At 57.8% G+C, this 23,545-nt stretch overlaps 10 protein-coding genes across 10 annotated transcripts; 4 read left to right on the top strand and 6 right to left on the bottom strand.

The window, feature by feature from the left end:
* Positions 1-539: 539 nt before the first annotated feature.
* On the bottom strand, positions 540-3,957 carry B0H64DRAFT_357831 (HbrB-like-domain-containing protein; the record flags this gene model as incomplete). Its single annotated transcript, XM_062801628.1, has 1 exon — positions 540-3,957. Exon 1 carries the CDS (start codon positions 3,660-3,662, stop codon positions 540-542), a length of 3,123 nt encoding a protein of 1,040 aa, XP_062661267.1. The 5' UTR covers positions 3,663-3,957.
* Positions 3,958-4,272: 315 nt separating this feature from the next.
* On the top strand, positions 4,273-4,581 carry B0H64DRAFT_441186 (Gon7 family-domain-containing protein; the record flags this gene model as incomplete). The annotated part of the gene is made up of 1 exon (XM_062806548.1): positions 4,273-4,581. One exon carries the CDS (start codon positions 4,273-4,275, stop codon positions 4,579-4,581), a length of 309 nt encoding a protein of 102 aa, XP_062661266.1.
* A 100-nt stretch (positions 4,582-4,681) lies between these two features.
* B0H64DRAFT_130975 (vacuolar sorting protein 39 domain 2-domain-containing protein) lies at positions 4,682-5,311 on the bottom strand. Its single transcript, XM_062798121.1, has one exon. It carries the CDS (start codon positions 5,154-5,156, stop codon positions 4,782-4,784), a length of 375 nt encoding a protein of 124 aa, XP_062661265.1. The 5' UTR covers positions 5,157-5,311; the 3' UTR covers positions 4,682-4,781.
* Positions 5,312-8,431, bottom strand: B0H64DRAFT_130974 (vacuolar sorting protein 39 domain 1-domain-containing protein). The gene is made up of 2 exons (XM_062798120.1): positions 8,218-8,431; positions 5,312-8,157 (listed from the first exon to the last, which is right to left on the bottom strand). Exons 1-2 carry the CDS (start codon positions 8,297-8,299, stop codon positions 5,468-5,470), a joined length of 2,772 nt encoding a protein of 923 aa, XP_062661264.1. The 5' UTR covers positions 8,300-8,431; the 3' UTR covers positions 5,312-5,467.
* An 815-nt stretch (positions 8,432-9,246) lies between these two features.
* On the bottom strand, positions 9,247-10,510 carry B0H64DRAFT_458238 (RTA1 like protein-domain-containing protein; the record flags this gene model as incomplete). Its single annotated transcript, XM_062807404.1, has 2 exons — positions 10,000-10,510; positions 9,247-9,901 (listed from the first exon to the last, which is right to left on the bottom strand). The coding sequence occupies exons 1-2, from the start codon at positions 10,338-10,340 to the stop codon at positions 9,247-9,249; spliced, it is 996 nt and encodes a 331-aa protein (XP_062661263.1). The 5' UTR covers positions 10,341-10,510.
* Positions 10,511-10,576: 66 nt separating this feature from the next.
* Positions 10,577-11,445, top strand: B0H64DRAFT_130962 (uncharacterized protein). The gene has a single exon (XM_062798119.1). The coding sequence runs from the start codon at positions 10,740-10,742 to the stop codon at positions 11,181-11,183; it is 444 nt and encodes a 147-aa protein (XP_062661262.1). The 5' UTR covers positions 10,577-10,739; the 3' UTR covers positions 11,184-11,445.
* A 21-nt stretch (positions 11,446-11,466) lies between these two features.
* Positions 11,467-15,007, top strand: B0H64DRAFT_473815 (SPX domain-containing protein; the record flags this gene model as incomplete). Its single annotated transcript, XM_062808014.1, has 4 exons — positions 11,467-11,590; positions 11,646-12,066; positions 12,130-14,408; positions 14,502-15,007. The coding sequence occupies 4 exons, from the start codon at positions 11,467-11,469 to the stop codon at positions 14,642-14,644; spliced, it is 2,967 nt and encodes a 988-aa protein (XP_062661261.1). The 3' UTR covers positions 14,645-15,007.
* B0H64DRAFT_392954 (uncharacterized protein) lies at positions 15,008-18,081 on the bottom strand. The gene is made up of 2 exons (XM_062803600.1): positions 17,383-18,081; positions 15,008-17,052 (listed from the first exon to the last, which is right to left on the bottom strand). The coding sequence occupies exons 1-2, from the start codon at positions 17,633-17,635 to the stop codon at positions 15,344-15,346; spliced, it is 1,962 nt and encodes a 653-aa protein (XP_062661260.1). The 5' UTR covers positions 17,636-18,081; the 3' UTR covers positions 15,008-15,343.
* A 906-nt stretch (positions 18,082-18,987) lies between these two features.
* Positions 18,988-20,101, bottom strand: B0H64DRAFT_321142 (peroxisomal membrane anchor protein conserved region-domain-containing protein; the record flags this gene model as incomplete). The annotated part of the gene is made up of 2 exons (XM_062800496.1): positions 18,988-19,767; positions 19,826-20,101. The coding sequence occupies 2 exons, from the start codon at positions 20,099-20,101 to the stop codon at positions 18,988-18,990; spliced, it is 1,056 nt and encodes a 351-aa protein (XP_062661259.1).
* A 1,498-nt stretch (positions 20,102-21,599) lies between these two features.
* B0H64DRAFT_130902 (PAPA-1-like conserved region-domain-containing protein) lies at positions 21,600-23,529 on the top strand. The gene is made up of 3 exons (XM_062798118.1): positions 21,600-22,839; positions 22,897-23,003; positions 23,065-23,529. Exons 1-3 carry the CDS (start codon positions 21,693-21,695, stop codon positions 23,314-23,316), a joined length of 1,506 nt encoding a protein of 501 aa, XP_062661258.1. The 5' UTR covers positions 21,600-21,692; the 3' UTR covers positions 23,317-23,529.
* Positions 23,530-23,545: the final 16 nt, after the last annotated feature.

Here is a 23,545-nt window from a genome sequence, read left to right as displayed (position 1 = left end):
GAGAAGCGTGGAAAAGTATCGAGCTGCCATGCCGCCCATATTGTAGAGTCGAATTATAAATCTCTCACATCGCCACGAAGCACCATGCTGGTGGATGCATGCACCATGGCATTAATATTCACAAGGTCTCTTGGGAGTGTGGTTGATGGTTTGTGATTCACAAAATGTACTGTATTTGTTACACGCGCCGCTAATATCATCGACTCTCGTCAAGGTGAATTCTCGTCAAGGTGGATAGACAGGCACACAAAGTACACACTGACTGAGGCTTCGCCATGCCAAAAACGCCATCCCTTCCCCTACCCCCATCACCTTCCGTTGACCCTGTCTTGCCCTTCCCCGGTTCCGGATGATCGATCCCCAACCAAACATCTCAATACTCCAACCGCCCACACACAAACCACCAAACCCACAAACGCCAAACACACATAAAAACGCATGCGACAAGCCTCCAACCAACCAACCAACCAACAAACAAAAACCGCGCCCGCCCCATCCTATCCTATCCTATCCTATCCTATCCGTCCCCGGGTATCTCTTCAAACCGCAACCCCCTCCTCCAGGACACTCCCAATCCCACCCCCACCCCCACCCCCACCAGCACCAGCAGCCCCAAGACTCCCCGCCATCGACAGCCCGGACCCCAACCCCAACCCAGACCCAGACCCCGACGACTCCACCAGCGGAGGCGGCAGCGGCAGATGGGGCGGGGGCATGCCCAGGACGACGCCGCCGCGCTTGGTGGCGCGCCCGCCGACCATGCCGCGCCGGTTGCGGCCCGTGCGGCCGCGGCCCAGCCAGTTGAGCTTGAGCAGCTTGTTGAGCTCCTCGACCATCTTGTTGCCCTCTTCTTCCCCGTCGCGAGCGGCTGGACCGCCACCGCCGCCGCCGACGCCGCTGCCGACGCTGCCGCTGACGCTGCCGCCGATGCTGCTGATGCTGCCGCTGACACCGCCCGGTACGGCCGCGACGGGCGTCACGCCGACCGAGGCGAGCACGCTCATGCACTGCAGCATGCGGCCGACCATCTCGGTGACTTGCTTGGAGTCTTCGACGTTTTGGTCGCGGAGGCTGCCACCGGTCCCGCCGCCGCCGCCGCCGCCCTGGCTGGTGGTGGTGTTGTTGGACATGGTTGTGTGCAGGGCGAGGTTGAGGGTGGAGTTGGCGGCGGCGCTGATGGCGTGCATGCTGCTGGGTGTGAAGGGCCGCAGCGGGTGGGCGGCGCTGTCGCTGCCGAAGGAGACGTTGCTGATGGCGCGGCTGCGGTTGCCGCTGCCGGAGCTGTCGCCGAGGAGGGTGCTGCCCGCGCTGTTGTAGCTTGCCACGGAGGGGTCGAGGGAGGTGGCGGTGCCGGGGCGGTATTGCCCAAGGGCGCTGGGGAGGCTTGTCGAGGCGTAGTTGTCGGAGGGTGAGTTGGAGAGCTGTTGGTTTATGCTTTGGTTGTGGTAGCCCGGAGAGGGAATGGGGAGAGGCGGGGAGCCGAGCGCCATAGAAGCGAGGGATTGGGGGAGAAATTCGAGAGAGAGGCGAGAGAACATAGCCTTGAGCGTGTCGTAGCGTGGGAGGATGACGATGTCGCGGAACGCGAGAAGGACGAAGCGGCGGACTTCGAGAACGGACGATGCTGGAGAAACGGTAACGCTGTGGCTGCGGCCGGGCTTCTGGGTGACAGATGATGTCCCATCACTTGTCGAGGTCGCCGCCGGGATGCCACCCCAGAAATCGCGGGCTTGCTCGGCGGACATTAGGGGCCCGTGACCTGAAAATTCCAAATCCAACGGTAGGAACACGGCCTGCATGTAGGGAAGGATACTGGTAAAAGTGAAGATCCACAGCTCGACGAGCGCCGGAATTAGCCTATCCTCGGGAGTCTTGCGAAGGGTGTGATCGAGGCTAGAGAACCCCGTCGCCAAAAGCTCTCTCATGTCGTCCACGATGATATTGGGGCTGCGTCGGGCTAGGCAATACTGAATGTGCATCGTGACCACACGGTTCAGGTCCTCAACCGGCAACCGGAGATCCTCAGCCTCAAAGACGACGAGCAGCTTCGCTTTCAAAAAAGGCCAGGCATCATCATAGGTCATGTTGTTCAAGCCGTACTTGTGGCTGTCAAACGGCTCGTTGAGGTAGAGAGTGGAAGCCTGAGTAGCGGAGCCGGAAGTGACGCTACTTGAGCCAGGCCACTCGCTTGTGACGGCACTCGCGGTGTCGTCAAACGATTTCTCCTCCTTCCTTCTCTCCCGAAAGGCACGCCCTCCATGCCGAAGGTCGAGGGCTGATTTGAAGCCCGTAGTGTTCGGTCCTGGGCTCTGCGGCAAACTAAAGTTGTAAAGACTGCTCGGGGCGCTTGGGTCGGCCGGCCGCGAGTTGCTCATGGCGGACGAGAGCGGGAGGTGGTGGTCATCCTTGAGCTTGTGCTTCTGCCGCGACAAGAAGTGGTGCTTCTTTTCCTTCTCCTTGCCCTCCTTTTCTTGCGGCATGTCGGCGGGTCGTATTGTGGCAGCAGACGAGTTTGGTAAGCTGTAAAATGACTGGGAGCTGGACTCCAAGCTGGTAGTGCTAAAGTTGCCACGTTGTAGATTTGCGAATGCGTGTCCAACCTTCCCCGGACTAGGAAGCGGCTTGTCCTTGCTATCACTTTTGCTTCCGATTTTTACTTGCCGCGAGAAGAGTTTCACCTTCGACTTCTCCGGCTTTTGAGGCTTCTCGGAGGCCGGAGGCGGAGGTGGAGGTTGAGGCGTAAATGATTGCGAGGGTATCCCGGGAGATGCCTGAGTGGATCTCGGGAAGACCAGGTTGGCGGCAGCTGTAGCCGCGAGAGTATGGTTGCCAGCAAGGCCATTGTGGTAGGTCTGGCCACCGAAGGCATTATCACGAGGCACGCTCGCCTCGGTGAGGCTCAGCATTGGGGGGTTCATGGTAAATGAACCGCCGCTCGCTCGTTTGGCTGGCGGTGGATCATCCCCGGCAGGCGCTGGCGCTGTTTGTGAACGTTGTCGTGCATGTTGTGCCTGCTGCTGTGCTTGTTGTGCCTGTTGTGCTTGTTGCGCCTGTTGCGCCTGCTGCTGCTGCTGCTGATTTTGGTGCTGCATAACGGCGGCCTGAGCAGCAATCTGGCTGGCTGACATCTCTCGGTGCGCCGGAGGCACGCGTTTCGGGGAGTGGTTCGAAAGACCGATATGTGAGAGGTTGGAGGTGCTTGTCGAGGGCAGGGTGGGTTCGAACAGACCGGCGTTCTGCGAGTGCTTGCGCGAGTGGCTGACGCCTCGACTGGAGAAGGTGGGTGTGACGGGCGAGGAAGTAGCTGGCGGGAGCGTGAGAGGCGAAGGTCCGTTGCGCGGAACACCGTCGCTGGGTGACTGCGGCCCCGCGACGGAGCGGGCGGCGGAGACGGCGGTTGACACAGTCGGGCGCGAGAAGTTCTGCAAATTGGTGGTGCTGCTATTGTTGGAGCCGCTGGTGAAGCTGGCGTAGATGGGTGTCGGGGCTGGCGCAGTCTGTCCTCGAGTCTTGTGGACATTCAATGGCGCCCGTTCTTCGCTTGACAGCGAGTCCTGCCGGTTCTGTCGCGTGCGCGAGAGATCTGTCGTACTTGCCGGGTTGCTCGCAGGCAGGGGCGAGAAGCTCCCTGGAGCCCTCGGCGTGGGTCTTGTGGGTTGCATGGGTCTTGATGTCAGAGGAAGGAGTCGATGTATCACATCTTGGCTCGGTGCACCGGATTCGGCGGTTTGCGACGCCCAGCCCTGTTCACAAGGCCATGCTCCAGAGCGGTATCGGTGTGTTCGATGCCGTCGGGGTCGAAAAAATGGTTAAAAATTGGCCGTCGGATATTGGATATCGTCGAGGATCGTTATGGAGGGGGTTCAAATCAAAGAATACGGGAAGCATGGAAGTGCGCTAACTAACAGTCGACAGAAGTGCGGCTGCGCAGGGCAACCCAACCAACCCGCTGTGTTGGTGTCAATTCGTCATCCCCTGCCGCAGCTGCAGCGACCGACGGAACGCCATTGTTTGACCCGGCGACGGCCAAGGAGCAGGGGAGGGGCAATTTGCAACCCCGCAGCCTGCCAAGTTTCCGGCGGGGCATTGTTGAACACAGCTGCGCAATGGAATGGATGTCAACATTTCTACCTCGCTCCCATAATTTGTCACCAGCAGAGCGGGAATCTTCGACTGATGAAGCGACAACTGTCCACCTCACCCCCGCCAATATCGCATCCCGACAGGAGGTGTTCTAACGATACAAGCAATCCCCTGAAAAGAACCTCCAAAATGGCCGCCCAACAACAACCCACCCTCTCAGCAGCCTACAGCTCGACCACCAACGCACCCTTCACCATCTCCCTCCCACTCACCGCCGCCGCCGATAGCACGACTGTCGAACTGAAAGCCAAATACCTCTCCGAGCTGCGGCAGTCCGTGATATCTACCCAGGGGCAGATCAACCGGGAGCTCACGGCGCGCATGGATGAGGACAAAAGGCGGGAGGCGGTCGCAGCGACAGCCAACGGGGCTAAGGTCGTCGACGACGAGAAGGAGGAAGAAAACTATGGCGAGGAGGTGCAGGAAGGAGAGGATTAAAAGCTGCTCAACCAACTTGGGCCATTTATTCAGCCATAGCCAGGACGGGGGCTGCTAAGAGGCTAACAAGGGGTATCCATCTGCGTTCGTTGAATCCGGTTCTACCTACACTACAACCACCTGCCAACGACCAAACCTAATAAAAAACGATCAGGGGGAGCCCGGCCTGCCGATACCATAAAAAGGAAAATCACAACCCATCACCCCCCGGCCCTCCCCCACTGCCCATACCCAGACCGGATACTCTCCCCCGCCGGCGACAGCGCCCTCGACGCCGACCCATTCACACTCACACTCGCACCCCCAGCACCCGCCGCAGCCGACCTCCCCAAACAACCATAATGCACCACCACACTATCCGGCAAAACCGCCACCACACTGCCCCCAATCCGCTTATGACACACGCCGCACACGCGCTCCTCGGCGATCACCACCCGCCTGTTGCGCCCGCCCTGCCCACCACCACCGGGAATGCCATCGCCCAGGAAGAGCAGCGACTGGCTCGCGAAGAGGGCCGTCTTGCGCAGGCCGGCCAGCACGCGCGTCTCGTTGACGGCGCTGTTGGCGCTGCGCATGCGCCCGCGGAAGTACGACTCCAGCTGCCCGACGGGTAGGCTGTCCGGCACGAGGGAGAGCGTGGATGTTGCGGGCAGGCGGGAGCCGTGTTTGGAGAGGAGGTCGAGGGCGGGGGTTAGGTTGGGGCTGTATTCGGGGGGCGGGGTTAGGTAGAGGGAGAGGAGGGTGTGGTAGATGGAGGGCTTTTCTTCGGCGGTTGTGGGGGGGTGGTTGGGAGGATGGTTTGGCGGCTTCTTGGGGGGCTGGGGTGGGGGCTAAGGGGGGTTGTTGGGTTTTGTGGATGTGGTTGCAGTATCTGTGGGAGAGAGGGTTAGTAAAAAGAGATGGGTGGATGGTGGGAATGAAGGTGGTGGGACCGTACTCTTCGGCTTTGGCATAGTCTTGCATCTTGAAGACGTAGATCATTAGTGCCTGTCTGTGCTGCCCCATATTGCTGAGCACCACGGCTTGTGCTTCGTAAAACGGCGGGTCTGGGTGAATACTTGTCAGTCGAGCCCCTTAAGTTAGGACTTTCGGTGGAAAACTCACCGTCTTTGGGAATCAAGCCCCTCGCCTTGCCCAGGCCGTACTGTTTGCTCTCCCTCAAGAACTTCACTAGCCGCTCCAATAGGGCATCCCACTCCTCCCCCCTCTCCTTCTCTTTGTCCACCAGCTGCTTGATGAACAGCTCCACTAGTTTATCATGGAAGTCGGGCGTCAAGTCATTCAGCTCGTTGATGATATGCTCCAGATATCGGATCTCCAGCCCAATATCAATACCATCTAGAAAATCCAAAACCTTATCCCTAGGCAGCGTCTCCGCATTCTCGGAATCGGCAAGGAACACCTCCATGCCCAGTTCGGGGTCTTTCTTCAACGTCCATTCGGAGAACTCCAAGATGACATCAATCATCTCGGGCGGCAGGCCCTGCAGGTACATGACGGTCCGCTGCGGGCCGTGCAGGGCCGGGGCGGCGTCGTCGGGCTCGTCGGGGCTGCCGAAGCGGCGCAGCAGGCTGAGGGCCTGGTGGTGCAGCTTCTTGCCGTAGAAGAAGTCGACCAGCTCGTTGAAGCGGTTGTGCTCGACCAGGCGCTCGTTGACGACGTCCGGGTCGCAGAAGTTGGGGATGCGGAACAGCGAGCTGGCCAGCGTCGGCCGCGAGTACATGAAGGCCCGGAATAGCGTCGTGTCGAGCACCCGGAAGGTCGACTGCAGGTCGCGCTCGAGCTGCTCGTCGCTCTCGTCTGGGGACGAGAGCAGGAGGGTCTTGAAGGCCTCTTCGGTGGAGCCGGACTCGGACTTGCGCGGTTTGAGTTTGCCTGTGGTTGGGTCGAGGACGCGTTGGAGTCGCGTGCGGGCGCCGGCTAGGTAGCTGTTGAGACCCAGGACGGCGGCCATCAGGTCTTTGTCGGTCTGGGACTGTTCGTCCATCGGCTTGCCCTTAATGCTTGCTGTCTCGTCGTCGGAACCCTTCTTGGATGAGGCTATGCTGGCAGTCTCGGGGTTGAGTTTTCGATTGCCCATAAGGTACTTAGCGAACCCGCCACCTCTAGTGGGCGAGGCAACTTGAGCGGCGAGATCGGGCTTTGTCTCCTGTTCATCGCCCGCTTTCCCGTTGGCACTGTCCTGCTCCGAGTCGTCCTGCTTCTCTTCCTCAACCCCTAGCTCTCCCGCAATAATCTTGGGGAACAACCTTAGTACCCGTTCTGGAGGGGCATCGACTTCATCCTCGTTGAACAGATCCATCGAGTCGCGGTACTTCTTTTGGCGGAACAAGAACTCTGCTTTTTGCATCTTGACTTCCCGTAACGTTTCCGTCTTGTTCTTGAGCAGCGCATCTTCTAGCATGCCCAGGATGCTGATTGCCTCGTCAAGTCTGCCGTTCTTAACCAGTTCATCAATCTGGGAATCATAATCCGTGGCATCCATCCTCCACACCACCCTGTCGCTCAGGACATGGAATCCTTTGCCGGCGTGCGCCAAACTGACAGTCGGGGGCGGGAAATGAAGTGATGCGGCACCAGGAAGACCGATAGTCTGTAACAGACTCAGGGTATCTGGGTTGCGGACTTCTAGGCTGCCTTTCGCCGGCGGTTGAAGCGCCAGTATGTACGGGTAGCTGTACCCGATCCCCTCCGGCGCCGCCTGCCATGGAATCTGGCGCTTCTCGATGGCCTTCCCTGAGTCATCGATAAACAAGGTATTGATATCTTTCGCGAGGAGGAGCTCCCCTTCCGCCAGTTTGGCCGACAGTGGCTTCGGCATGTAGCCACCGAGGCCCATGTACCCCATCCCGGCGGCGCTCACGGCACCAAAGCGCCCTTGGCCACCGGCCGCGTTTCCAATAGCCCCGGGTCCAACGATGTCCTCAACACTGCCGTCCTCCACATCAACCATGACGTACCCGCTGTTCATGCCGCAGACGAGCTTGGTCGCATTCGCCCATGTGATGGACCTGATTGACTCGGCCAGCACAATCTCCGCCACATCCGGCGACAGCTCGCTCTCGTGCCATGACCACAACAGCAGACGACGCTTTACGGAAACGGCCAGGCGCGAAATAATCTCGGGGATGCCCGTGTCTGGGTCTTCGACGACGTTGCTCGTCACCGCAAAGGTGGAGGCATTCTTGGTACGGGACAGCGGGGCCTCGATGGGCTCGAAGGTCTGGTAGTCGTGGATGGAAACGGCGTAGTTGGAGAGCGAAACGATAATGTTGGCCTCTTTGATTATGGCCAGCTGCTCGATGGCGCGCGTCGAGAACTTCTCTACCTCTCGCAAGAGGTCGGTCGGCTTGGCCGCCTTGGGCGTGGGCGGTGGTTGACCATCCTGCGAGGTCGCTGCGGTAGGGCTAGCAGGATCGGTAGAGTTGGTAGGACCGGCGTCTTCGACTTGCGCCTGGGCGGCTAATGTGCTGTCGGCGGGCTTCTCGTCGGGCTTCGCGTCGGGAGGAGTAACTGGCTCGTTGACTCGGTAGATGCGCAGGGAGCCTGTGTTGAGGCCAACGAGAACACGGTCGCCTAAACACGTCGGTTAGTTAGTTGTCACAAAGAGATGTTCCGAAAATAAGACTAGCGCACCGTAAGCTAAGATGGACTCGATCTTGGACTTGTCCCGTTGCTTGAGCTCGATGATGGGTCGAGCTGTGAATGCGGACAGCATGGCGGCCGCCAGCTCGTCAAGTTCGTGCGCTTAACGCAATTATCGATACATCAGGAGCTGTCGGAGCCGACTTGTCAGAAGAAGCTGCCTGCTGTTGTTGGTGTTGTGAGCTTGGGGTTGCGAATGCCTACCTCGGCCTTCGTTGCCCCGGCCGCATGACGGCATGGGGCCGTTGGTAGCTGGCTTCGATAAGGGTTAGGGTCTGGTCACGAAGAGCGCTGTTCGTTCCTTCGACCCAAGATTCGTTCGACATCAAATCAACAAGGGCTTGCTTCCCTCATGCCTCTAAATCCTTAAACTCAATCCGCAATGCGCCCCAACGATGCCCAGATGGAGATAATGTGTCTATTATGGGACGCTTAGGATGACCTCAGGCTGTTCAATATTTGCCTTGCCCCACGACCTTGAGCCTGACGTTACTAATAACACCGTCCTGTTCCCGTAAACAATGTTCCCGACTAATAAAACTTGGCTACCTACCTACCTAATAAATCCTAACTACGCCAAGTTAGCCACCTACATGTTGAGCATGTAAGAAGTGGTATGGTAGAAACGGATAACAAGTAAAAGGCACAAGTTGAAAGGTAGCCAGGAGGCATGAAACATAAATTCCTCCGGACTCTACGAGGAGTGGAGGAAACCGCCCCTGGCTTCGACAGCAAGCCATATCAACAAATACTCGATAATGGGCTCAGCAGCCTAGAAATCTACTAGGTAAGGTAGTTAATAAGTCAGCCCCGAATATTATTTGTTGAACGGAGTATCCTTTACACTAGAAGACAAAGGGAAATCAAAATTAGAAGAGGAAACAGGAATCTATAATTTTCCGTGTCTGTAAGCCAGAGTCTATGAACTCCTATTCCAAGAGCAGCCCACCCATCCCGCTAGTATTAATGAACCCCAATTCAAATTCAACCCCCGCTAAAACAATAAATATCCGCTACCGTTTACTGGCTTTCACTCCCCGTATCCGTCGCCATCTTTTCCGCGTCCGATTTCACGCTCTTCCAGCTCGCAGCTGACCACCTAGCACCGATTACCAGGCCAGGGTGAAAGACCGTCAGGAGAATGCAGGCCAAGGCAATCATGGTCCCCTCCAGCACCATAAACGTGACTTCGTCGTTGGCCAGCGGGCCATTGAAACCCTCGGAGAGCTCAGCACACCGAAAGACGGAGCGCACAAAGATGAAGACACCCGTGAGGACGACAGCGACAAGAAACGCGGGCTGGAACGAGCGCCGCGCGCGTAGATCCGCAAAAGCCGGGTTGAGGGAAGCCGTCGGGGTAGAGCGGACGCGCATCCAGAACTCAAAACTGAGCGCGGCGAACAGGGCGAGGGCGACGACCTGCCAGGCGACGCCGGCGATCATGGTGTTGATGCCGGCGCGGAGGGCGGGCGAGCCGAACTCGGAGATGGACGCGATGGCGCCGCCGGCCGCCTGCAGGATGAGCGCCACCACGTCGCACCCGATGAAGATGTACGTGTACACCTGCGGCCGGAAGCGGGCGCGGTCCGGCGCGTATATGACGACTAGTCGTGACAGGCTGAGGTAGATGGCTGCGGCGAGGAAGGCCGGGGCGATGGTGAGGCAGACGAGGTACCTGCAGTGTTGGGGGGGTCTGGTTAGATACCGGGGATGGAAAGTAATCAAATAAAGGGGGTGGGGGCGCTGGGGTATGAAAGCTTCGGGAGCACTTACATGATAAAGAATACGTCCGTAAACATGTTATCGCGCATCAGAACCCTCGCAATGTACCCGAGGAGCTCGAGGATGAGCCCCCCCGACATGGCAATCAGGTAGCCCCAGGTCTTGTGGCGGATGCCGAAGTAGATCTGTGGGAGTAGGCAGAGCCCGAAGACGGCCGCGAACAGGGCGTTGCCGGCCAACGAGGGGAAATATGACATAACGCCGAGGTGGAGGCCCTCAAGCTCAAGCGGGCAAGTACATGACGTGCATAGCCTGGGGTTCTGGAGGAGTGTCAAGTTGAATGTTGCAAGCGTGGTGCCGCTCCAGTCGGGCTCCCCCGTTGCGCAGACCATCGTGTTGAAGTTGGGAGGGGCGAGAGGTATTCGTGGGTGGGTTGCAAGTATGTTCCGCTGGATTATTGTCCCTTTTTGTGTTCTGAAGCTGGATGATATGGCTGATATCTCACGGATGAGCGCAGACACCGGCGAGCGTGTGCTGATTATGCAATCTCCTTAGACTTGAGTTGAATGGAGAAGGAATGAAGCCTGAGGGTGTAAGAGAGTACATATACTCGTAACTGAATTTAGGACTAGGAACATCTTTGGTAGCCTTTTCATTTTCATAGCCCCCAAAATACGGCGTTGAGATTACCTTTGGGCTATGCTTGTGTGACGCGTCACCTCCCGATTCCTTCGTTCGATAGGTATTGCTGAGCCTCATCCATTTTGAGTTACTGGGACCAGGAGTCCGAGATGACGACCGCCTTGGCAACTCCTGCGGCTCAGCTCATGTTTCCAACGGGCATGGGCTCACTCTTCAACTTAAGAGGCCCATCGGTCATACCGTTGTCATGTCACGTTTTCTACCCGAGCGACGGAATAGGAACCCTGAACAGTTCAGACATCAACCTCTACCCTTGTTTTCCTTTCCCCCTTCTTCATTTCTTTCTTCCTTGCCTATTTTCGTTCTTTTTTCTTTCTCTCTTTCTTTGTTCTCTCTCTCTCTCTCTTTTCCTTTTCTCTTTTCTTTTTTTTCTCTATTTCTTTTCTTCCGTTCTTTCCTTTTCACCCCATTTTCCGTTCCGCAATCACCAGTATTTGTCCGATTATCAACGGTCGCGTTCTCAACACGTCGAGAGACGGCGAGTCGTTGAAACAGGTCTCCGGTTCTCCTCTTGTTCTGACCCTCGTGGTTAGACGTTGGCCGTGCTTGGACTCGACATGAGTTTGAGTTATTGTAATTTGGCAAAACACCGGAGAAAATGCACATGGGCGTCATGCGTGAAGTGCTGATCTCGAAAGGGGGCCCGCATGACCCAAACCCTTTCCCACGCGCTTCCCCAAACCCTCCAAACAGGAGACCGAGTCAGGGCTCATGGTCAAGGGGAAAGAAAGGGGTTAGGGTTCGCACCGGCGGTGAGATGCTGTTGTACGTAACGTATCGCAGCCGAAGCCCATCATGTACGTAATTACAACACGCATGCCCCCAACTTTACGGGTTTCACAGCCGGGATCACTGTTCGCCAAGGCGTTCCAGGCTCCCGACCACCCAACGGGCGGTGGAGTTATGGTGCACAAGTGGGGCCGGTTGATGCCGTCTTATCGTGGGTGTGCGCCTGCAAGGTTGGGGGAACGAGAAGCAGCCAACTTTATTCGTAGTCACGCTGTTCATCGAGTCAACGGATGCCTTCGAGGCAAAATCATTGAAAATTCCACCCCCGTCCTCATCTTCGTCCCCCTCCCCCAACCGATCCGCTGGTCTTCGCGCGCAGCAGACGCCCGCATCGACCATACAAACACCTCTAGGCAATCTCGAGAGGGGAGGGAGCCCGCAGCGTACCACGTCCGATAACCCGTCCGACAATCCACCCGACCAGATCGAGTTGCAACCGTACCCGGCAGCCGCCGAGAAGTACCGCGAATTTGCAAGCCAGCGCCAGCACAAGTACGACGTCAAGCGGGCCGAGAAGCGCAGGTGGCTCGAGCAGCAGGACGAGATGAAGTTCTCCCACAGTATCCAGTTCAACGCCGTTCCAGATTGGAGCAACCACTACATTGCATATAGCAATCTCAAGAAGCTGTAGGGAATCCTCGGTCCTGCCGTGATTCATCGGAACCTTGTTTCGCTGACATCTGTTCCCAGAATATACCAGCTCGAGAAAGCCATCCACCAACCAGCCGGCGATGCCGAGTCCCGACCACTGATACAAGATGACGATCCCGAAGCCGTCTTTAGCCGCGCCCTCGACGTCGAGCTAGAAAAGATCACCTCTTTCTACGTCCTCAAAGAGAACGAGCTGTTTGAGGAGGTGGACCTGCTCCTCAAGGATGCCGAGGAGTTCGAGGAAGAAGCTGGCGTCGAGGAGGTTCGCCCACCCACTCGCAGCATCGAGAGGACAAGTTCAAATCCGGGGCGGCTTCGGAGAGACAGCACGCGCAGCCAGCTATCTACCGAGGATGGCATGGAAGATAGCGACGAGGAAGGGGACGAGGAGACGGGTCTCACTAGCAAGAGGCGGAGCAGAAGCTTCGGAGGGCGCGGGGGTATGCGAAGTTCCATGATGACCGACATGACGGCATCAACGGACTTCACGCGGTCGATGCGGAGAATGAGCATGAACTACGACGACTACGCTGAGCAGGCCGTTCTCTTCTCATCCGGGATCATGCTCAAGAAGCGGATGATCAACATCTACGTCCAGCTGTGCGAGCTCAAATCGTATATCCAGCTGAACCGAACCGGCTTCAGCAAGGTCATAAAGAAGTTCGACAAGATCATCGACCGCCGGCTGAGGCCCAAATACATGAGCACATTTGTCGACACCGCCTACCCCTTCCGCGCAGATACGACGAGGGGCCTGGAAGAGCGGATCACGCAGATGGTGCAGGCGTACAGTGTCATCGTCACCAACGGTGACTCAGAGACTGCGATCCGGGATCTCAGATCGCACCTGAGAGAGCACGTCGTATGGGAACGAAATACCGTCTGGAGAGACCTGATCGGATTGGAACGGCGAGCCGAGGCTGCCAGCCTGGGCCATACCCTTCTCGGGGTTGACGCTGATGCTCAGAGGACGCGGCTGCAAGGTGATGATGAGCTTGTTTTGCCGACTAAGGAGATAACGACCCCCCTGGGCCGCTTCGTTTGCCCAACATGGTTGCTCACTTCGACGACGCTCACCCTTGTTATCATCCTCGCCCTCTTCTTCACTCTTCTCTACATTCCCATCATGGAGAAAGCCGAGCAGCAGAACTGCCTGGCTATGCTGGTGCTCGTCAGCTTGCTCTGGGCCACCGAGGCGCTCCCCTTGTTCGTCACGTCGCTCCTCATTCCTTTCCTATGCGTCGTCCTTGAGGTCTTCCGCGACAAGGAGAAGCCGCACGCGAGGCTGGGTGCTAAGAAGGCCACTGACGCCGTCTTCGCCGCGATGTGGACGCCTGTCATCATGCTCCTGCTCGGCGGCTTTACCCTCGCAGCAGCGCTTTCCAAGTGCGGCATCGACAAGCGCATCGCCACCTTCGTCCTCAGCAAAGCCGGCACGCGCCCCAAAACGGTTCTCATCGCTAACATGGCCGTTGCCGCTGTCGCCAGTATGCTGATCAGCAACGTCGCGGCACCCGTCCTTTGCTTCGGTATTATCGAGCCCATGCTCCGCAATCTGCCCGCCGGCTCCCCTATGTCCAAGGCCGTCATCATCGGCATCGCCCTGGCATCTAATATTGGCGGGATGCTCTCCCCGATCGCCTCGCCCCAAAACGTTGTCGCCATCGGCATCATGGAGCCGCCGCCCACCTGGGGTCAGTGGTTCTTCATTGCCATCCCGGTCGGCATCATCTCCCTCTTCTTCATCTGGCTGCTCCTGCTCTTGGCCTTCAAGCCCGGCCGCGGCACCACCATCGTGCCCGTCCGGCCCGTGCGCGACCCCTTCACCGGCGTGCAGTGGTTCGTCTCGGCCGTGACCATCGCCACCATCGGTCTGTGGTGCGCCTCGCACAGCCTGGAGAACGTCTTTGGCGACATGGGCGTCATCGCCATCATCCCCATCGTGCTCTTCTTCGGCGTCGGCATCCTGACCAAGGAGGACTTCAACAACTTCCCCTGGACCATCATCATCCTCGCCGCCGGCGGCCTGTCCCTCGGCAAGGCCGTCAACTCGTCCGGCCTGCTGCACACCGCCACCCGGGCCATCACCGAGCATGTCGAGAACTACAGCCTGTACGGCATCCTGGTCGTCTTCTCGGGCCTGATCCTCGTCATCGCCACCTTCATCAGCCACACCGTCGCCGCCCTGATCATCCTGCCGCTGGTGTACAACGTCGGCAAGGGCCTGGACGAGCCGCATCCCAACCTGCTGGTCATGGCCGGCGTGCTGATGTGCAGTGCCGCCATGGCGCTGCCGACGAGCGGGTTCCCCAATATGAGTATGTTTCTCCCTCCCCTTCTACTCTTTTTTGTCCTCCCCTCCCCCATTTCCCTCACCAAACCACCCCATTACTAACACACCTCACCCACAGCCGCCATCATGAAAGAGGACCCCGCCGGCCAGCGCTACCTAAAGGTGAAGCACTTCATCCGGGTCGGCGTGCCGAGCAGCATCATCTCGCTCGCCGTGGCCGTCACGGTGGGATATGTGGCGATGAGAGTCACAGGCATGTAATAAATGAATTGGGGAGAACGAGGCATTGGATTGGGAAGATGATTTGGTTAAAGAGAGACCGAGCACCACCTCCCTGGGGGAGAGAAAGGCAAATTTGGATTGGAAAGGCGCGTGGGGGGGGGGGGGGCTCCATTTGTTACAATACACTACAACAACTACATGAGGTGCATGGCGGGGTTGGGAGGGGGCCGGGTTTTGTTCGTTTGAAGAGGGCGTCTCTCTTTGTTTCTTTCTCTTTGTCCCTCCGAAATACCCGCGGATAGAATAGTATCGGGAGGCGCGGGCCCTGGAGGCGGGCGGACATACCGACAATGGCTCTTGAGGAGTTGATAATTCGTTCAGTGTCACCTTTTTCTCTGGCTGCATTTGTGGTTCCGCTTCAACGCAGAAGGGTTCAATCCAATATATTTCAATCCCCATTACCACGCCCCAAATGATTGAGTTGATCATGTCACACATTATACCGACCGGTTCCTTTATTCCTTAGGTACCCTCTGCCGCCGTCTTCCCGCTGTTCCCCTCCTAATGATATCAAACTAGAAAATAATTGGGGTATCAAATAGCACGGTATACGGTATTTCTTAACCACCCATGATTGTTGAGGAGAAACCAAACCCAGCACCGGAAACCAAATCATCGGAAAGTCCTGAACACCTCATCCCATCCCCCGCCCGACGTCGAACGGGCCAACCCCCAGTTTCAAAATGCAGCAGTAGCCTCCTTCTGCGAAGGAGTCGTCGGCGAAATCGGCCCACCCATGTTCCCGTTCGCGGCACTATGTGCGTGGCCATGTTGCCCGAGCGACAGCACCTTTTGCAGGCTCCGCCTGAACAGCGCCTTGCCCGATGACCCGGCGCCCTCGTCGGAGTGGGAATGGGACTGCGAATGGCCCAGACCATTTTCCTTATCTTTCTCCTTGGTGTCCTTCACCTCGTGCGTCGTCGCCGCCGTCGTGGCAGCTGTCTTATTCGCCCCACCCGCCGAGCCACCAAACAACCCGACGAGGCTTAGCCTCCTTCCCGACGTTGGGCCTGCGGCTGCGTTCTTGTTCCGTTGCTTTTGGGCTTTCCACTGGCGCATGGCGATAACCTCGGCGTTGGCTGCCGGGACAGGGGCCGGGACAGGATACAGAGTTTTCGGGGGCCACTCGCCGTCGCGCTTCCAGCCGACGACGCAGGCACGCAGCATGTCGGCGAGGTTGACGGGGCAGGACGGCTGTTGGCTCTGAGAAACGACTCTATCGTAGAGGGAGCTGTACATGGATGGCTGGATCGAGGAGCGCATGGCGTTCTGTGGCGGCAGGAGTGGGGGGGCGACGGGGACGACAGTGTGGACAGGGTACAGGACACCGACGGCATTGGAGTCTTGCGAAATTGTCCTATGTGCGCCTCCTGAGTCCGAGTCGGAGGTTGTTGCTGTGGATGAGCGGGGCGCAGTCGTAGAGATGGGGGAGGTTGGCACGGGGGGCGAGCCGGAGGTGATGATAGCGCTGTGGGAGACCGACGACTGCGTTTTTTGGTGGCGCCAGAAGAGGCGACGGCCGGAGGAAGGTGAGACTGGGCTTGCTGGTTTCGGCTTCACCCGCACCGTTTTTGCGCCTGTCCAGGCGTTGCGGCGGGCCTCGAAGCATGCCAGCCCAGTGTTCCACTTTGTCTCATCCCGCACGGCTCTCCTTCGGCATGCACGCTTCTTCTCGATAGAATCGTGGACGGCTGCGCCAACAGCCTCTGGACTGTCGAAGCGAAATGGAGAGGCCGAAGGTTGGGGTTCATCGTCGTCTGATAGATCCGACGTCCATTCTGCCCGTGGCCGGAAGTGCCCAGGATCGTCCGAGATGGTGCTATACACTGACGCTGCGTCCGACTCGGAGTCGGCCTCCTCCCCTGGATCCCTCGTGGTTTCCTCGTCGGCTGTTGCTAATGGAGGGGTAGAGTCTGGTGCAACATCCGCCGTTGTTTGGACGCCTTCTACTTCATCGGGAGCTGACGTTTTTGTCGGAGTCGGTTCCGAAGTCGCCACGGGCGGCCAGGTGAATTGCCAGTCGTTGCGTATCTTCTCAACGAGGTACTTCCTTACGGCTTCCCTATTCCTGGTCTTGTCTTTACTGACAAGATCGGCGTCGATATCTGGCGGTGGCGGGACGCCCTGTGGGAAAGAATTGCGGAATTTGGTGAGGGTCGTCCTCGGCGACCTATACAGATCCGAAAAGATCATGGTGGATGGAGTTGTGTGAAGAGAAAGCTCAGGAGCGAGGTGATCGCCACCGGTGGGCGCGCGTGACGCTTCTGGGGTAACAGCCTTTATAGGAATTGGCTGCGCGGGGAGTTGGAGCTGGCTCTGAGCGTGCGGGGCGACCAGCCCTGGAAGTGGTATGATGGCCTCGCCAAGCAGGCCGGGCTTGCCCAGACCTGTTGAAGGGTGCAAGCAAGGGTTAGTGATCTGCGTATTTTAACTTGGAGGCCAAGCTGCAGTGACATGTGCGCCTGCAGCCTCGTGCTTGGCCGGCTGTCGGAGAGGCCCAGAGCTGATGAAGTCGTACTTATCCACAAGTCGCGATGCTTGGCAATTGCGGGATATGTGGGATATTGAAGGGATCAAATGAAAACGAAACTTGAAACTTGAAGGTCAAGATGCTTGGTGTCAAGCGAGACCAAAAGAGGAAAGCTCGAAAGGGCAAGCTTGCAAAGCGGTCTAAACCGCGAATGGGCGAACGAGGAAGGAACGAACAAGTGACATACCAGGTTTATCAAGTCCAACCAGGTTTGGTGCTGCCTGCGAATTGGGATTCACTGTTGAGGAATGACCCGGTTGTTGAGAGCACTGGCAACCAGCTGGGGAAGAGGCGATAGAGGCGTTCGAGGCGTTTTGGCCGTGCCCACAATCGAGCCCATCCCTCTTTACCATCGGGCTGCTTGGAACAGGGATCAGCGCTTTGTCTGACGGTTCGAGGGCCCCCGATGAGATCAGCGGCCCGTCCTCGACGCTGTGCATCCTGTTCGGCGTTGTGCTCAGCTTGGTCTGCTGCTTCCGGATTGGTTTGTCGAGGACCTCCGAGTCTGGGGAATGGCGGCAGGGTCCGACGCCACCTCACTGCCCGGTCCTGTCAATGCCCTGTCAATCAGGTCGCTTGACAAGGCCAAAGAAACGCCGTCCCCCGCTTTCAGCTTGAAGTGTTTCTCTGGCTCGTTTTCTTTTGTTTTGTTTCTTGGCCTGACGACTTAGTACCGTTGCGTAACTGGAGCTAAGACAGAATGTCAGACAAGACAGCCTCAAGTGAGAGAATGCTTGATGTTGAAAAAAGCGTCGGCGGCAGTCAGCCGGTGGTGGCGCCAGGGTGGGGATACCGAGTTTCCTGCGCAGCGGGGCCGTCCGTTTTCGACGATCGTGTGACCAGGATCGAGGTTCCTCAGGGCTGCACGCGATCCCTCTCTTTCAACGGCACGTCCAATCACTCCGTTCTCATATGCGCCTGCAAGGGAGTTCTTCCCGAAGAGTATCATTCGACCATGAGGTAAAAACCGCCAATCCTACTCCAAGGACTGTGTAAGTACGGAATATATTATTCAATTCCCCAAATCCCCCCCAGATACAGGGTTCACAAATGCTTCTTTGCTTTTTCCCGGCATTCAGCTTGCAGCAGGGCTGTCTCGGAGAAGCCTAGCCTCTGTGGAGCATCTGCAGCTTTCCGGTGCATGTATCAAACCCCCCGGAAGCGACAGTCGGGCGATGGGCGGTGAAGCAGACAAGCCGACGAAGCCCACATCCGTTGGTCGGCCGAGTCGAGCTGGCGATAAGTAATCTGGACTGCGGGTACGAGATAATATGCTGTGCTATCTCCGCCGATAATCCCTCGCCTAAACCGTGCTTCACCGCGGAGATGAGCGCCAAATCACATTCCTTCTCCTATTGAAATAGTACATGTGTGTACAACAGTGGCTCCTGATCGTCCGTCCTCAGAACTCAGGGACTCCCACCTCACTCCGCAACAAAATCCCCGCCAGTGGCAGTTCACCTCCGGTCAATACACCCCTCAAATATCCCTCGAGTGGCCACAACCCCACCATTGCACCAATAACTAAGAGCCCTCATGCATGTCGTTGAAAGTGACATGTCGTATCGCATTACAACTGGCAGTAGTCCGTTCCCTGCTAGGGTCCCATCTCCGTCGCCAAATGCAAGATTCCGAGTGTCCTTCCGTTCCCACCCCAACTTCACCAATCACCGATAGGCCACGTTCTTGAAATGGAGATTGACCATGGCCATGTGCCGGCGCCCCTCTCCTAATCCAGCGCCTTCACCCCTAATCCCGTACTATGTATGCACATACCCTCTCCCCTCCCCGCCTACCGACTGCTCGCCGGAAAGCTGCGGGTGCTCAACAGCGCGCCCTTGACGCGGCGGATATTCTCCTTGGCGCGCTTGATCTCGTCGTCGGGCTCGTTCTTGTTGGCGCCGCCGTACATGGAGAACCCCCCGACGAAGTCGGCCGCGGCCGCCGCGTTGAGCTTGTCCACGTCCTGCTGCAGCACGTCCATCGTCGTGTGCACGTCGCCCAGCGTCTCGCCCTGGTCGTCCACGCTCTCGTTGAGCGACTTGAGCGACGCGGTCAGCCGCGCGAGCCGCTGGCTCTGGTAGGCGGTCGGTGCTTCGTCCTGTTGGGGCAGCGGCTGGTGGAGGTATTGCGGGGATGAGGGGCGCGAGGTTTGGATGCCAATGTCCCGGTGGAAGAGCTCGGTCGGGTCGTCGTAGCTGCTAACCGCGTCGTCGTCGCCGTGCTTTTCGGTGGTTGTGGGGTGGCCTCTGGGGTCTTTCGTCTTGGGCGCTGGGATTTCGGAGACGACTGTCTCGAGTTTAGCGACAAGTTTTGTGAGGTCTTGGTTGGCTGTGTCGTGGAGCGAGATGCGCGCTTCGGTGAGTGTGTGGACCATTGGCTCGACGACGAACTTGCTCGCGCCGTAGACGAGGGTGGACAAGCCGCCAAAGGCGTAAAGTGTGTTGAGGAAGCGGTTGACCGTTACCAGAGGCGGTGGCCGTTCGGGCTTGGTCAGGAACTCGGGGTATGTCACGATCGGTGGTCGGTCTTCCTTCTTAGACGGTGGTGGCTCTATCCTCTCTTCCGCAACCTGATGTTTGACGCCCCGTCAGTTCATGCCTGCGACAGCCGGCACGGTGGGAACATACCGAGGCTTGTGATTCTTGCCGCCCATCCTGGGTCACTTCGTTTAACAGCCCTTCGATATCGCTATCTACTAGTCCCTTGCTCTTGAGAAACTCGGCTTTGCGTTCTGGTGTTGTATTCTGAACCTCTGCATCTTGGAGGAACTTCTTCGCCTGCGCGAGGGTCTCTTCGCGGGGGGTGGTCTGCTCAGCCTCGGGAGCGGGAGCTGGTGTAGCGCTTTGTTGATCTAGCGGGTTGGCTAGGACTTCCTGCTTGTTTCCCTCCTCGGATTCGCCCATTGTCGTAGATGTTGGAACTTGGAGACTAGGATTGGGCTTTTGACGGGTGTCCTTGTATGTATAGGTGGTGGTGGGGAGAGGCAAGTTGTGTTTGTTTGTTGGACGGACTCGGTCCGCGACTGGCAATTCGGAGCTTGACTTGTGACGGGACAGCGACTGCCGAGGCTCGCCTTGCCCAGCGGGAATTGGGCCCTGGCCCGTGCATCCTAACCGGGTCGTGGGGCGATAGCCCCACCCAGCAACAGACCCCGGCTCCCCGGCCAAAGCTGGGGCTCCCGGTGGCTCTGGTCGCGAGAGAGCCTGGACCAGCCTTGTGAATGTAAGATCCAGGTGGATTTTGGTGTTTTGACTATCCAGCCGTCAATTTGAAATCACGCTAGTCGGGACTCCTTTTCCATTTACATGTGTATACCTGTCTTGATATATATTTTTCACGACTACGCGGCCAGCTATTCTCTACAACCGTCCTGGTTTAGTGGTCTCCAGTCTGCTAGACCTCGCCATCACCGTCCAGAGACGTCACTGTGCTTGGTGCGTATACAGTCCCATACCTTAGCTAACTGAACCTACCAATTGATGCATATGGCATCTTCGCTTGAGAGACTCACAATCGGTATACTAATTTGACACACTCCAAGTTCTTTGCAGGGCTCCCGTGAGAGAAGCCTCGATAATCCCACCGTTAGACGCAGGCAGCGAGCTGAAAGCGAGATCGATCGAGATCAATTGGGACATCCGAGTGCCAGCCACAACCGAATTTGATCACCCAAAATGTGAGTGATCTCATGCATTGTGAAGCCACTTTCTCCAAATGCTGCGATGAAAAGGGGCTGCGCGACTGCGGGATGTTTCTGTTGTGAGATGTGGTCATCATCTGCGCCGCGCAAGTGTCGAGTTGTCGAGAGAGATGATGGGACGAGGATCCACGGATACCCAGCCTGAAATGCAGTGTTGTGTCGCTGCAGCCATCAATCACAGCTTTGATTGCTTGTGAAACCTGCCGTCATTTCAACTGTGCCGGCCGTGCCTCCATCCAGCAACACACAAAAAAGCGAGCGAGAGAAAAAAACATCGCAGCCAAGGACTGCACGCCTTGCTTGTTCAACGCCAGCGGCGCTTTTCAGACCGTCTCGGGCCGGAAATCTGCAGGATCCGGATAGCGAATGCCGGGTTTGCGGGCGGATCGCGCGCTTGGCTGACTTGTCTGTGGGCACGCGGCTTGATGCCCCTGTGGCTTCTCTCCATTGGCACGCTGGCCTTTGATTGAGCCTTCTCGCCACGGCAAGCTTATTCGAACGACACGTCCGACATGCCTGATACCCTGAGCCACCTCTGAGCCGGATCCCCCACACCACCTGGACCCTAGACAAACGGACAATACCATCTCTCCTCCCTCGCACAACATCTCGGACTTCGGCCGCCACGACCATCACAACCATCACAACCGTCACAACCATCATCACCATCACCACCATCACCGCTTAATCATTCACAGCATCCCCATCTTCTATCGCGGGGATAGATAGACACACCACGGCACCACAGAAGCAGCAGCAGCAGCAGCAGCAGCAGCCCCATCAAAACCAGCATCATGTCTTCGCGGCCGCGTCGCTCGGCCGCCCAGCGCGCCACCGTAGCAATCACTGACATGGCCGACAGAGACCGAGAACCCACCGAGCAGCGCACCATGTCATCGCGCAGCTCCCGCCGCTCGGGGAACGGCATCGCCTCCTTCACCCGGGGGCCCGCCACCTCGTCGTCCCCGGCCACCAGCAGCAGCCCCGCCGCCGGCGACGCCAACCAGCACATCCACCTCACCGTCAAGCTCCCCTCCAGCAAGCTACGCCAGGCCACCAGCAGCGGTGCTACTGCTAGTAGCGGCAAGCGCAAGTCTGGCGGTAGCGTCACGGCCGCTGGTGGTGCCGGTAAGGGCGGGGCGGGTGGTGCGGGTAAGCGGACGCGGGGTGGGAAGAAGAGTTATGTTATTGAGAGTAGCGAGGATGAGGAGGAAGAGGAAGAGGAGGAGGAGGAGGATGACGAGGAGGAGGAGGATGAAGAGGAAGATGATGAGGATCGGTCGGTGGAGGGATCGGAGATTCAGGTTGTCCCGCGGAGTTTTGCTAAGGCCGAGAATGAAGATGAGGATGAGGAAGAGGATGAAGAGGATGACGACGATGAGCAGATGGAGGATGTTGGCGAAGATGATGCCGAGGGTGATGATGACGGCGACGATATGGATGTTGATGCTGAAGGCGATGACGACGACGCTGACGCGGATGGAGATGTCGACATGGACCTAACCCCCGCGCCGAGGCCCCCAACTATCAAGGTCACCAAGCCTTCCAAGAACACGTCGACTCCAAGCAAAGGGCGAAGCGCACCTGTGGCAAGGCCCGTTGCCAGGGGTACAGCTGTGCCGAAATCCCGGGTCGTCAATGATGACGAAGAAGATGATGACGAGGAATTGAGCGAGCTTGAGAGTGAGCCTGAGGACGTCACTGTTGAGGTCGCCAACGCTGAGGAAGACGCCGAAGGCGATGAAGAGGAGGATGTTGATGCCGAAGGGGAAGAAGAAATCGAGGTGGCCGACGAGGACGCCGAAGGCGAGGACGACGGGGAACTCATGAGCGGCGAAGACGACCTCAGCCGTGGCGACACGCCCGACCTATCCAAGCTAACGGCCCGCCAGCGGGCCAAGCTGGGCGATGTCTCGCACGAGTACATGAAGCTATCCGATGGTAATGACCCTTACCATTTTTCTTTCCCCTCTTACGGTGGATTCTAACACATCACAGAGGTCCAAGCCAAAAAGCACTTCACCGCCGAAGAACTCTCGATGCGCCGCGCCGAGATGGCCCGGCGCAGACGCAACCTCAGTGATAAGCGCAATGAGGAAGTCAAGGTACGATCCCCACCTCCTTCCCTCACGAACCAGGGCATGATACTAACACCAAATCCCACAGATGGAAACAATCAACAAGCTCCTCAAGAAACAGGCCCCGAAAACCACCCGCAAAAACGCCCTTTTGGCCGCCGGCGACGAGACGCCCGACTCGGACGCCCAGCGTGCTGATCCCATGTTCATCCGCTGGGTGAGCACCAAGACGGGCAACAGGGTGGCCGTGCCCGATGACCTGCTCACTGGGCCCGCGGGCGAGGTGTTTAAGCCCAGCGGGGAGGGGCTTCGGGGGAAGATGGTCGAGGAGGTGTCTTGATTATGGATGGACAGGGAGATTGTACACTTGGGACGGTTGCTTTTGCGCTTTTACTCAGAGTTAAGAGTGTTCATTGGCGTTTGGGGGACCGGCACACGGAAATGGTGTGTCGGTATTGCTGATCTGGTAGTAATAGAGCCGATTTCTTTCTTCAATACGTCGGGGTCACCTTGCCTGTTGGTGAGGGAGTGATACTGTGCTGCGCTACTTTCCCCCCAGTCTTCCTCTT

This window comes from Chaetomium fimeti, assembly GCF_033439085.1.
Source record: "Chaetomium fimeti strain CBS 168.71 chromosome Unknown B0H64scaffold_3, whole genome shotgun sequence".
NCBI lineage: Eukaryota > Fungi > Ascomycota > Sordariomycetes > Sordariales > Chaetomiaceae > Chaetomium > Chaetomium fimeti.
This window is presented reverse-complemented; position numbering and strand designations above follow the sequence as displayed.

Bases quoted from the DNA above. Each gene is read 5' to 3' on its own strand.
- B0H64DRAFT_130975 (XM_062798121.1), bottom strand. From the start codon at position 5,156: ATGCGCAGCGCCAACAGCGCCGTCAACGAGACGCGCGTGCTGGCCGGC.
- B0H64DRAFT_130974 (XM_062798120.1), bottom strand. From the start codon at position 8,299: ATGCTGTCCGCATTCACAGCTCGACCCATCATCGAGCTCAAGCAACGG. The intron at 8,158-8,217 runs GTGCGCTAGTCT...CGACGTGTTTAG, and splicing joins CGAGTCCATCTTAGCTTACG to GCGACCGTGTTCTCGTTGGC.
- B0H64DRAFT_130962 (XM_062798119.1), top strand. From the start codon at position 10,740: ATGACGACCGCCTTGGCAACTCCTGCGGCTCAGCTCATGTTTCCAACG.
- B0H64DRAFT_392954 (XM_062803600.1), bottom strand. From the start codon at position 17,635: ATGCACAGCGTCGAGGACGGGCCGCTGATCTCATCGGGGGCCCTCGAA. The intron at 17,053-17,382 runs GTATGTCACTTG...ACCCTTCAACAG, and splicing joins GGTTGGACTTGATAAACCTG to GTCTGGGCAAGCCCGGCCTG.
- B0H64DRAFT_130902 (XM_062798118.1), top strand. From the start codon at position 21,693: ATGTCTTCGCGGCCGCGTCGCTCGGCCGCCCAGCGCGCCACCGTAGCA. The intron at 22,840-22,896 runs GTAATGACCCTT...AACACATCACAG, and splicing joins GTACATGAAGCTATCCGATG to AGGTCCAAGCCAAAAAGCAC. The intron at 23,004-23,064 runs GTACGATCCCCA...CAAATCCCACAG, and splicing joins AGCGCAATGAGGAAGTCAAG to ATGGAAACAATCAACAAGCT.